The 13,808-nt window shown below is 34.5% G+C and overlaps 2 protein-coding genes across 2 annotated transcripts; both read left to right on the forward strand.

Moving 5' to 3' along the window:
* Positions 1-277: 277 nt before the first annotated feature.
* On the forward strand, positions 278-10,629 carry LOC128669924 (ras-like GTP-binding protein RhoL). Its single transcript, XM_053745170.2, has 5 exons — positions 278-704; positions 5,769-5,883; positions 6,449-6,566; positions 7,025-7,103; positions 8,298-10,629. The coding sequence occupies exons 1-5, from the start codon at positions 589-591 to the stop codon at positions 8,419-8,421; spliced, it is 552 nt and encodes a 183-aa protein (XP_053601145.1). The 5' UTR covers positions 278-588; the 3' UTR covers positions 8,422-10,629.
* Positions 10,630-11,865: 1,236 nt separating this feature from the next.
* On the forward strand, positions 11,866-13,771 carry Cbp20 (cap binding protein 20). Its single transcript, XM_053744813.2, has 4 exons — positions 11,866-12,114; positions 12,195-12,412; positions 12,939-13,041; positions 13,252-13,771. The coding sequence occupies exons 1-4, from the start codon at positions 12,046-12,048 to the stop codon at positions 13,345-13,347; spliced, it is 486 nt and encodes a 161-aa protein (XP_053600788.1). The 5' UTR covers positions 11,866-12,045; the 3' UTR covers positions 13,348-13,771.
* Positions 13,772-13,808: the final 37 nt, after the last annotated feature.

Below are 13,808 nucleotides of genomic sequence, written 5' to 3' on the forward strand. Positions count from 1 at the left end.
ACCATAATTCATATTTGCTGTGGATTTTTGAGATTAGGATGGAGGAACTATATGTAGTACCTAGGTACTATAATATTTTTTTGAAATTGCTACATAAATGATATTTTCATTTTGTAGTTCAAATGAAACCGTCAATTAACCTCGAAATATATCTAGTTACTGCTTCATGCATGTCCGCTAGAGTCACAGTTTATTTGGCATCTGATTATATATTGTTGAGGTTGTGTCGTACGTCTGTAGAATTAAACGCGAATAAATTATCGCTAGTAGCCAGTCGGAGCAGTTGTTTGACGCTGCTACGTAAATCACAACATGGACGTGACGAATCGACAGCTCTCCGCGACTCCGCGCTGCCCTACTGGAACTGAATCACTTCCATTCTGCACTCGACCGTGACAGTGCGCGCGCGCATTGTTTCAACTCACACTCGCTCTATCATCTACATTGATAAGATATTACATCACGGTGATAAGAATCTTCAAGGAAACTTTGTATTAGATTCCACTTTAGTTTCGGCATGCATAGACAGTAAAGTGTTGTGAACTGAATTTATAGTGAATTGTGTGTTAATTGGATGTCGTACGCACGATGGGTACGAAGACATCATTGAAGATTACTGTGGTCGGAGACGGAATGGTGGGGAAGACTTGTTTGCTGTATGTTTATACCAAGAACGAATTTCCTGAGGAATACGTACCTACAGTGTAAGTAGAGGGTTTGTGATGGCAATGAGAGGCAGGTAATTCGCTTTGGCTGTGACGGGTCAATAGGGCGAGTGTGAGGCGAGCTTCGGGCCACTAAATCAGCGGATAGATTTTGTAATCGTTATCATTACGTGCCACTTGTGATTGTGACGCCACGTTAATACAAGTTTGATTCAGTACTATGAGTGTTCTGGATTTTACGTTCAACTTTATTATGATGTCACGGGCGAGTATTCAATTTTAATGAGTCATTTACCCTTGTACAATATATATATATATATATATTGCTTTTATAAAGTAATCCACAAAATAGTACTATAAATTATAAATATGTTTTAAAATAGTACTATAAATTAAAAAACAGTTACTTTAATTTAATTGCAGTCGGGTAAAAAGTTAATTAAAGCAATGCATTGAATGCACACGCGTAATTTAGTAGGAGGGACACACGTGGGACATTTCTCGAGATTTAATCAATACTTGCCCATTATGAATCATTTGCAGTTTTTGTTGACTGTTAGCTGTTAGCACTAAACACCTGAGCCACGCTGATGACTAACTGTTTGTATTAGAGTTGGTACAAATTATAGGTGTATCTATATCTATAACATCATATTTTTATTAATAATTAAAATATTTCAGTTGCCCAATTTAAAAGTACAGCTTTATTTAATTGTTTACCCCACGTAAACACAGGAACAGGTTCTGAAAGTAGACTTCGGGGATTGGTCTGAATTTTAAGATTTCGAGATATTTCTTTTAAAAAGGAAGATTATGTATCGACGATCATTTATTTGATTTGTGAGTACCGTTGTGTGTGACGTGAATTAGTCGACCTTCTGAGGTCAAGGTATTTTTTATGTGTTTATTTGTAACTATGTTTTATAGTAGAGGATAAAATAAAATAATATAAGAAGGTAATTATAAGTAGGTAATTAGCTTATTTCTATCGTACTATAATGTAGGCTATAAGAAGAGTTGTTGAAAATTATAAAACTTGTCTCAGAGATAGGTACAGGTACCTGCCTACCTACTTAGGTATACGAAATAAATTTAAACCGATGGTTAAGCAACGTATACGAATTTACATTAACGTAAATAAACTAGTTCCTACCATGATTAACTATGCCACTAACCATTTATTGACTCTAGCGTGCGTAATGCGCTTATGTCATAATCATAATAGGTATGTATGGTCGAGTAAAATAAAATTATTGGTTTTCCGGTATGACATCTATTTGTCCATATCATCATAATAATTTACATATGCTTACCTACTGCATGGTATAGGTACCTATATTAATTTATTACGATTATCCGACTAGTTTTAAATCCTGATTCAGACGTTTAAGATACAATCCTCACAAACATGAGTTTCTAATCATAATGTAGTTATGACAGAAATCCTATATGTAAGTATGCCACCTAAGTATAAAATATTTTATACTTAGGTGGCAAACTTACATATGAACTAAATCGGATCGGACAGAACGATTTCTGTATCTTAAACGTGTGAATCAGGATTTAAAACTAGTTCCAATATTATAGGAATTTAAAACTTGTTCCAATATATAGGAAATTCGAAATAAGTTTCGAATTCCTTTGATATGTATATCTACACCCTTAGATTAGATCATGATTAGATGAATGAATTCTGTGTATAAGTTCAAGCATGTGGGTAAAACTCCGGGTATAAAATTATATTTGAATCCTTTTACAATTTGGTAAATTCAGCTTCAATGTGTAGATTCTGCTACCTACACGTAGGTTACAAGGACTATCTACTAGATAGATTGATAAAACATTTATTTGTAAAACAACAACACAATACACAACCAGACTAAAAACACAAAATAAAACACAGTATTCACATAGCCCAATTGAAAAGCAAGTGTACTGTGTGGCAGCAATACAAAAAGGCCCATCTCAGTACACATATCACCCAGAGGGGCGATACACTGATTTTCAGACGAGACCTGAATCAGTGTGCGAACGATGTGTGTGTATATTAACAGTGAGGAAGGAGATATATAACTACGATTAATATACTACATTGACATTACACCATTGACTATAGGTACATACACGTACCCAACATGATAAATAAAGAAAAATAAAATACAACATAGGTAAATTAGTAAAGGATGCTAAAGTACATAAATAATACATTACAATACATACACTTTACTAAAAATAACAAAATACAAACAATTTAAAAAAATATAAGTTTACTTTAGTGACAACGCCCGCTACCGGCAGCGAAGTGTATAGTTATTTTTTTGTGAATTTAGAAGGTAGGTAAGCCACGACAGTATAAGGGCCTTGCACAACCTAACATGTACCGCCTCGGAAAGCAGATTCCGGATTTTATATAGCAATTTCAGCCTAAAGAAGCAGTTACGAACCATGCCAAGTACATGTTCCTCAAACCGGAGTTCACTATCAAGTGTAATACCTAAATTTTTAGCCTTATTAACTCTCTTAATGGCATATCCCAATATGGACACAGAGGGATTTCAATCCAAAATTTTAGCAATTTGGCCTCTAGTGCCCAGAATCATGTACATCGATTTTTTGGGGTTGAGTACAAGAGAATTACTAGCAGACCAGCCAGAAATATTCTCCAGATCCTGGTACATTTTGAGTATTGCTGCAGGAATATCGTTTAGGTCATCAGATACATAAAGTTGAACGTCATCGGCGTAACAGTGAAAGTTACAGTGTTTAATCACTTTAGTCAGGTCAGCACTATAAATAATAAAAAGAAGGGGCCCAAGTATTGAGCCTTGCGGAACTCCCCGTTTTAAATCCCGAGTTGAGAGGAACACACGAACCATCATCCTTCAAAAGTTTTACCTTTTGTGAACGACCAATCAGGTTGCTATCAATACCACCTGATTGAATAGTTATCCAGACCATAATATTTTAACTTGGAGAGTAATAGCGGGATATCAAGGATGTCAAAAGCGCGGGTATAGTCGAGTAATGTCAAAATAGTGCCTCGACCATTATTTATGTCATCTAAAATATTGTCAGTCACATCCAACAGAGCAGTTTGCGTTCCTCTACCCTTGCGGAAACCTGATTGAAAATCAGACAGTATATTGTTTGCCTCTAAATTGAGATGCGATTTGGAGCTAACGTTAGCAGAATCGAACCCGGATAACGTGTGCTATTTCCTCTGTTGAAAATTATTATATGCTCAGATGTCATGTTAAAGCCAAACAGGATAGAATAAAAAAATATCTTAACGTATTTAGTTGATAAGATATTGACTTTATCTACACATTTAAATTCATTGTATCAAAATGTTGATTTGTTTTTAAAAATGATAAAGTCGGAAGTAGAGTTTGTAAAATTCTTAGTGAGAATAGTCTAGAAAGACTTTTAGCTTCCGAACTAGAGTAGGCAATGTACTTAAAAGTATCGTAATAATGTACTTAAAAGTAGTGTATTGCAAAGTTCAAATATTCAATCAATTCTCGCTTAATTTTCGTTAATGTAAGTAAATCGATTGAAGAGTCGGTCATGCAACATTGCGAAGCGAGTGCACTATTTATAAAGTCAAATACGTCGCGGCATTGTTGTATTGTGATGCTCGCGAGTAGCCGCTTCCTCCTTATGAAACTGGACGCACGCCTACGGCTAGCTTGACTTCCTTGCAATCTGTCTGTCACAAATACCACAGGCCAGGGCCGGATTTAGAAGTGTGGAAGCCATGGGGCAATGAAGGAAACCCCTAGTTACCTAATTATTTTCCTAGTAACAGGAATAAGTATATGACGGTATTTTTATTGAACGTTCATTACGAACACGGTGTCAAATTTTTGAAGCATTGACGGGAAAATGCAAAAAATAGATGGTAGGAAAAACTTACGGAGAAGTTGATTGTAATAGGTAACTACTAACAATTTCTACAAGTACCTAAGAATAATAAGAATGTCAAGGTTGAAACCCGCCCTAGAATTCAGAAAAAATAATTTAATCTAAGACTCAGACACCCACCCAGACTCCCCTAAACCCGGCCCTGCCATATTAATAGGCCCACGCATGTATTCGCAGTCAACGACCGCGATTACTTTAAATATTCGCAACTATCGTAACTCACTATCTGTTAAAAACAATTTTTGATGATGTAGTTTCATATATTTGGCATTAATTTTATTGATATATGCAGAGTAGACCGCTGGACGAACGCTGAATAATAAAATTTCATGGCTCACATGAAGTTCGGGTACATAATCGATCTATAATCGATTATGTATGCGATATTATTATTAGCCTGTTGTTCTTTACTTACTTATTCATAATATTTTGTTAACGGGTTGTTCTTCAAGCCTCTATAATACGTTTATATGTACGTATAAACAGAAATCCCCATGGACCCAGTGTCCTACCTAAATAATTATATGAATATCTATTCGTATGAAACTTTGACAAGAATTAAGTATTAGCTAAAATGAGTTGACAGAAGGGAAGTACCAAAATAACAATAGCATATGGCTATGGCCGACTGTCGAAAAATCAGGGCTGTTACGTACACCATGATTCATTAATGTTCCGTGCCTCACCCAATTGTCCAGTTTCGTCTAGCAACCGACATCCCACCTTGCGAATTAACCAATCACAATATTTATCATAGCATATAGCATAAACATAGTAAAAACCATATATAATAGATAAATAATAAAATAAAATCCATATACATATAATAGATAAATAATAAAATCCATATTAAGTTACTCACCACACAGCTACTTCACGTAAACCTTCTGGTTTCTGTAACACCACATTGTTCTTTCACTGATCACACAGCCACTCCGTACTCGCTAGAATAGAATAAGGTTTTATTGTATACATAATACATTTTACTAACACGAACTGACACTGAAAATGAAAAGTGCGCGTGTATAAACATAGGTGAAGCAATGGTAAGTGTTACACCTGAACAAAATGCCCAGTGTAGTTTTCAGTCCTCACACGACACATGAACATATACATAATTTTATTTTTTAAATTCCATTAAAAAATCTTTACTTAAAGATACATCATTTCTTTGTGCAGTTTCGACAATTACATCGACTATATGACGGTGGATGGAGTGGAGGTAGAAATGGCACTTTGGGACACAGCCGGGCAAGAGGACTACGAGCGACTTAGGCCACTTTCATATACACAGGTAAATTTATAAAATACCTACCTACTTAAACCTAATAAATTGTATTATTTGGATGCATTGTTTCTTATTTCCTATAGTGCAGGGGATGGTGGATCCGAGTGTCGGTTGATAGGGTGCCGAAAATCCACTTGCTACTGGCATTTTGACAAAGATGGCGCCAGGGAGATTATAATATAATCGCACATGGGCGTTAAATGTTGTAGAGCCGCTCCTGGCAATAATGTCTAGCGAATAACCGTGGACAGTCAACAATATCAATCTACCCAAAAATCATTCCAAATTCGTATTGTATTATCGTATTATCCTGTCGCATTGAGTTCCGTGCAGAGTAACTTGCTTGAACCTATAGATGATATGAATATGACTTGCAGTATAAGCAGATATATATAGTAGGTACTGTCACCATCCCATGGATTTAGTAAGTACTTCGTACAACAGTACCTGCTAATTTCATGCACCATCCATCATCGGAACACGAGACGTTGACATACCAACGTTCAAATTATGAATTATGTATAATTAATATAACTAACTATATGTATATCGCATCGTGTTTGTGTTGCAGACGAGCTGTTTCCTAGTATGTTACTCTGTGAGTAGTCGGCCCTCTTTCGAGAACGTCGTGCACAAATGGTATCCGGAATTGAAGCACTTTAGCGATTCAGTTCCCATTGTATTAGTAGGTGGGTACTTAACGATGTGATGCACATACCGACCAATCAATCATGAATATATAATTTATTTGATGTAAGCACAAGTGTTTATTACAGAGGTCCTGCTATTCAAACGTTGATAAAAGGGACAATAGCTTCATCGAAAAGACATTGCATGCAAATCACATTTCGATAAACACAAAGGATGATATTTTTGTCTTGATTAATCTATTTATTATGATAAAAATATCTACTTCTCTTCTTTTGTATAATAATCTGAATATTTTATTATATCAAACAGCTATTACCTGTAAGAAGTAGGTAGGTAACTACGTACCTACCCAACTACTTAAGTACATAAATATTTGGAAAACTTTACTGAATCGTTCGTATTCATCTCATTAATTGATTTTTTCCAAACGTAAATTTTTCCTTCAAAATGTATCATCTGTTTTCCTTATTGACAATGTTTGTGTTTTGGGTTTCAGCCACAAAGATCGACTTGCGAGGTACAGACAAGGCAACAATAACTACACAAGAAGGAAAAAAATTAAAAAGGAAAATTAGGTTAGTGCTTGCAACTCTTTTCGTAAACTAAAATAGTATTTTATGACCAAATATTCAAATTCAAATATAAGTAGCGAAGACAATTATGTATCAAGACGATTGCTCTCAGCCCACTAGCGCCACCTCACAATTGCGTTAAGTTCTATTTAAAAATATTTTAATAAATAACACCAGATAAAGAATTTTAGTAGAAAGTGTTTTGAAATTTTAGTAGTTTATTATTAAATTAATTAACACGTGAGGGGACGATAGGGTCGAGGCCTTAAATAAAGTTTTCGCTGTCTCGTTCTAGACAATACTTATCTAGCTAGCAAGTTTATAAACAGATTATATCTAACACTACTTAATACTCTATTTAAATACTTAATATAATAATTAAAGAACTAGACCATAAAAGATAGAGGGACCATGACAGAGGAAAATCAAAATAGTTTCAGAGACGCGTGCCAACTACTAAACTTCCAGTGATTGTCTCTCTCTGAGCATTTTCGGTGACTTCCTCAGCCGTTGAGCGTCGGAGTCCAGGGTCCGTTACGATCATATCGCATTAATTACTAACGAAACATTAGTTAAATAGTTTTCAAATGTAATTAGCATAATACATTGTACATAATGAAAGTGAGAGGCACGGTATCGCAGAGCGCCCGCCGCGCCGGCAGCCGCTATCCTTATCGCGGTGATAACACAGCACACTTCTGATACGCAGGCACGAAACTGCTGTTCACAATCTCCTATTAAATGTTCTTGTTAAGGATTTTTTATGCATAGGTCCCGTGGATGCGTGATTAACATCCTCTGAGAACACACGCACACAAATCCAAACTTACGCATTTGGTATAAGAATAGTATACAAATTTTCTTTCACATCTTTCACATAGTTGTGAAATGATTGACTATTATGACTATTTCTTTCTTATTTTGTAAATGACCAACGTTAGGCATATGCCTATGTATTTGACCAACGGCTTTTACCATCGCAGTTATTTAATCCTACCCTCACCCTAGTTGGTTGAATCCTACTTTAATAGTAGGTTGGGTAACGTTGCGAAATATTTCCTTCTAGAGGTTAAAGGCTAGTGCAGGCCGAAAGCGAGCCTGAATATTGTGTGGAAATATAACGCATGCGAGCACGTGTATGCAAGCAATACTATTAGGCACGAGTGCATTAGTAAAGCAGGTGTCTTTTTGTTACAGGGCCGTACAACTAGTAGAATGTTCGGCGCTAGAGCGGGTGAACATACAGCTAGTGTTTGAGGAGGCTGTCAGGGCGGCACTGAAGAAGAAGCCAGTTAGCAAACGCAGCTGCGTCTATCTATAACGTCGAGTAATTTAATTTTCGACCAGAAAAATATAAAAACACAATTGCGTTAACGAAAACAGCAGTGGTTGGATCTGCAATCATTAGCCAAAGATTGTGTAGAAAAGTTTTGAGACGCCACTGTGTTACACTTTCATTATTATTATTATTTTTATTCAGCCAGTATTCAATACCACGATACTTGAATAAATTAACTGCGGTTTCACGAAGGGAGAGTCACATTCACTGCCAAAATGTTCATAGCTCAAGCCAAAATGTGAACTAAGTAATAACGCCTCGTCTTAGGATGAATTGATAAGATGTTGATATTACACAAGATGCGCTGAGCAGATAAAATAATTATTCAGTTCGTGTTTTAATTATATTAATTTTTTCGCTATATTAGGAAACCATTCTAATTGTTTTTCCTTGATATGTGTAATGGAAAATGCATTCAATTAGAATAGTGGAATAGTGTTGTGTATCATCGCAGTTTTCAATAGTTTGATAACTCGTTACACAGTGTGACAATGATAAATCGATGAACATGGGTGAAGTGAGGTCACCACACTTGCTGTATATTATATTATTATACTATTCTTAATAAGTTTATGTACCTACATCTCTGCAGTTTGTGAAACCTAACTACAAAAATGAATGCACGTTACATGCTTGGCCCCAATCACTATTTGATTTACCACTTAGCAATCCTATAAATATTTGTTTCTGTTAGAACCTACACTAATTACCTAATGTGCAATAAAATAAAGCACATTTTGATGGAAATAGCATTTATTTACTGCCTAAGTTTGTATTTCCAATTCAAGTTTTTAATAAATAAATGAACTTGTTTACATTATGCTATTTGAAAGGGCGGCATTGAAGAAGAAGCCGGTTAGCAAACGTAGCTGCGTCTATCTATTACATAGAGTAATTTAATTTCCGAACAGAAAAATATAAAACCTCAAGTGCGAATTTTTATATTTTTTTTGTTTGTTATTAAATTGACGAACTGAAACAGCAGTGGTTTTCGCAACCAACCGCATTTTATTCGCAACCAAGCAGCCAAAGATTGTATACAAAAGTTTTGAGGAGCCACTGTGTTGTTATATTTCCATTTTTTTCTGGCCAATATTAAATACCAAGATACGTAGGTACCTGAATAAAGTTTACGAAGAGCTACTAAAATGCTCATACATACCCTATCATCACAGCAGGGCCCTTTTTAAATCTATGCATCACAGTACTAAACATTTTACTTTTTTACTAAAGCTTGACTTATAACTATAAATAAATAAATTCATAAATGAGGGCACCATCATTACATGATGTTAGATTTATTTGATCAACCTCAGTGCGATCAATGAAATGAATGCGTGAAATGCCTTGGCAGACCAAAAATGCTGAAAAGGGGTATAAAAATAAATATTTCAAACAAACCTTTCAAACTGCCCACTAGTCTCTCTTTACCTCACAATAATTATCAAAACATTACAATACACCTAAACAATATTATTTACACACTAAAATGAAGTAATCACACGGTGGCTACCAATATAAAGTAAATTATTTTGTTCTCTATTTAATAATATACGTAATATACGCATCTATTAATATGAAAAAAATAATTACCGAATGTAATCGTAAATTACCGCACCGCAACTGAAGTTAGTAAGCAACGTGGATAGCAGCGAATTTGTAATGATTTTTATAGCATGATGTGGTTTTGGCTGTACTTTATTATTTATTATTAGGTATCTTTTAATGAGTGTCTGTGACTGAATAAAATGCAGTATTTTCTTATCACAACATTATGATTATATATATATTACCTTTTTTACAATGCAAGTGATAGCATTACGAAAATTGGTTGAAATTATTTTCTGTAAGTAGATGAGTACAAAAGAATAATGTTTTGACACATGAAATTAGTAGGTACTCCGACGAGGAAATTACAAAATACATGCACTGCATCCTTCGTTCAGTATCATGGACTGAACATGCAAACAGTTGTTTTTCTGTTTGGTTGATCTATGCACGAGATCATAATACGTGATCTATGAGACTTATGGATGTCAATGTATCAAAAGTCACCATGTATTTTATACTATTTACTATATACTCAGGTATATGCTACTTGTTAGTTGTGGAGCAAATGCAATTTACCTAAGCAATACTCTAGCTAAAAATGAATTTAGAACATAAGAATAAAGTATTAAATTGTTATAATGCTTGTTTTTATTTTATTTACAAACTAGTTGCGCCCCGGGGCTTCGCTCCCGTGGGAATTTCGGGATAAAAGTACCCTATGTGTTATTCCAGGTTATTTTGTTGGTTATTTATAATGCTTGAAGAGGTAACAAACAAACTTACTTTTGCATTTATAATAGTTGGGATTTTGTGTGTTCCCCTTGGACATCGACTGTATTTTACGTTATAGATATCTCTATTATAGTACCTCACCCTTGTCGTATACACGTTAACGTGATAACGATAACGTTAACTTTGCTAACGTTAACTTCATTTGATAAAGCCTTGTAAGTTTCTGTGAATAGGAAGTATTACTGCGTTTTTATCCCGCCAGAGTGCATTCTATCGTAGGTAAACAAAAGCATTATCGCCTTTTGCTAAGTTGATAAAAACGTTTATTTTACAGTACTTTATTAATCCTTTCATTATGTAAGCATTAGTTTGTGAAAATATACAACACTGTAGCATATTCGGGTGCCGAAATATTGGGAAAAATAGTTTTCCATAAGATAAAAAACTTCGAAAACTATGGGATATGCTTCACGCTGTAAAATTTTCGGACAGAAAACACTCTGAACACTTCACACGTGAAGACTTATTAAAATATGGACTTCATACAGGTAAGTTCTTCAGACAACATCAAGTTCAGTTATTATATTATATATTAATTTCAGTTTATGACCACAGTTGACCAAATAATGCAGAACATAACCTAAAATAGTGTTATTATTTTCAGGACAATCCACTAAATCCTTCATTATCCTTTTTCATTTAAACTCGCACCACGATTCCGTAGAAGGTATTTTTGATTGTAAATCTGCAACAATATTGAAAATCGCCGCTTTGCCTCCATTGGCAATGTTTGTGTACCTTAGTTGTACCAGTAGCGCCATCTGTGCTGAGCTTTTCGTAATATGGGTGTCGAAATATTATATATATTATTTCGGCACCCGAATATACTACAGTGTTGTATATTTTCACAAACGAATGCATACATAATGAAAGGATTAATAAAGTAATGTAAAATAAACGTTTTCATCAACTTAGCAAAAGACGCCAATGCTTTTGTTTACCTACCATAGAGTGCTGCACTCTGGCGGGATAAATGCGCAGTAATACTCTCTATTCACAGAAACGTACAAGGCTGAACATCTTTAAATATATATGTATAAGCTAAAGTATATGTATAAGCTAATATATGACATTGACATCCTAGATTTTGACAGTTTTGTTTTAGTGTAGACGTAGAAAGATCAAGCAAGACGCTTTGCAAAAATTGAAAATTTTATTTTATTGCGGTTTGTTTCCTGATACGGTAATGTTATAACGCCCTTACGAAGCCCTACAACAAAGGGATCTTCATTAATTTTTACTATAGCATTAAACTAAGATAAAATGAAACGAGGTTATGATTCTATGAACTCTTCAATTGAAATGAGTTCCTATCGTGATCAACATTTTAAGGTATAACAGTTTCTGGAAGGTTTTATCAAGTGGACTATATAATATAGTCATAAAATGTACCTTGTTATTTAACTTTTCAGGGTTCTAGAAGTGAACAAGAGCGCTTATTAAGAACTTCATCCACTCTCTATATTGGTAACCTTTCATTCTATACTACTGAAGAACAGATTTATGAGTTATTTTCAAGATGTGGCGATATAAGAAGAGTTGTGATGGGTTTAGACAAATACAAAAAGACGCCATGTGGCTTTTGTTTTGTTGAATATTATTCTAGGCCTGATGCTGAAAACTGTATGAGGTAAAATATCATATCCTAAATGTATGAGTAGTATTACCAGATGGTGACCAAAATGGTGCACTTCGCTTGTTTTGAACAAACAATAATAGGTTCTAAAAAAATCATATCATTCTATATTAATCATCATATTTTTGCATGTATTTTGAAGGCATTCCTAACCTATATGAATGTATCTATATATCTATATACAGATATTTACTTACAGAGTAACTACTAAACACCTACAATGGTTTCAAATGATTAGTAAATGAGTATTATATAAGTATTATATATTATATAAATAAGTATTTGTTTATTTGGAAAACTAGGACTTCAAATAATAACAGGTTTAGAAACATGAAGCCACTAAAAACTTATTTGACAATAATTCATTTGACCCTCTTCACAATTAACTTAACAAAGTGTTTTTTAAACATTTTGATGTGGGTTCTTTTCCTTAAAGTTCGCCTATAGGCAACTTGAATAACATCTGACAGTGTTTCTCATAACAAATACTTGATAATATGTAAAATTGTGATTTTTCTAGATATATAAATGGAACCAGATTAGATGACAGAATTATTCGTTGTGATTGGGATGCGGGTTTTATAGAAGGACGTCAATACGGACGTGGAAAGACTGGTGGGCAGGTAAAACATTAAAAAATATATATTTATAAATTCTGTTTAAGTGACTGATTAAGATAGCCCAGGACTTGTTAGTTCAACTTAAGATCATTAACCTGACCTATTTGCCTGCACCCAATAGAGTGCAGATGCAAATTTTATACTAGAGTCTACTACACTTCTCATCTCATTGCTTCGCACCCTTGTTTGGCCTAATTGCAAATATTGTTGTAGGTTAGAGATGAATATAGAACTGATTACGACGGCGGACGCGGTGGCTATGGGAAGATCATCGCACAGAAGATCACTCCAAATACTTTAGAACGTTGATTTAATATGACATGAGGTGTTGTGTGTAAAACATGATAAGTGTGAGGTATACTTGTGCAAGACTGTAATTGTATTTGATAGGATAATTAAAAAGATTAGCATTCGGATCTGAATGTGGCATCACTATTTATGCCAGCTCTATACATCGGCCATGATAGCGACCAATCAACATACAGTCAGCAGCACATCAAACTACCTAAAATCTTGTTAATACAATTTGCCGTCGCTTAGAATTTTATGTAAGATAAATTGTGGTTGACTGTACATCGCTTAAGTTTTGCTTGCAACTATACCAGTAAACAAGGATTGCATTACAACTGAGCAATGTACCTCGCTATACCGCAATCGTGGCCGACAAGGAGGAGCTATAACACTAACTTGTATCCGCATTAATTTTCTACAGTAAAACATTTTTTTTTTTAAAGGTTTTTATTATCTTTTAATATAAAAAGCGTACACTT

The sequence above is a fragment of the Plodia interpunctella genome, chromosome 5 (assembly GCF_027563975.2).
Source record: "Plodia interpunctella isolate USDA-ARS_2022_Savannah chromosome 5, ilPloInte3.2, whole genome shotgun sequence".
NCBI lineage: Eukaryota > Metazoa > Arthropoda > Insecta > Lepidoptera > Pyralidae > Plodia > Plodia interpunctella.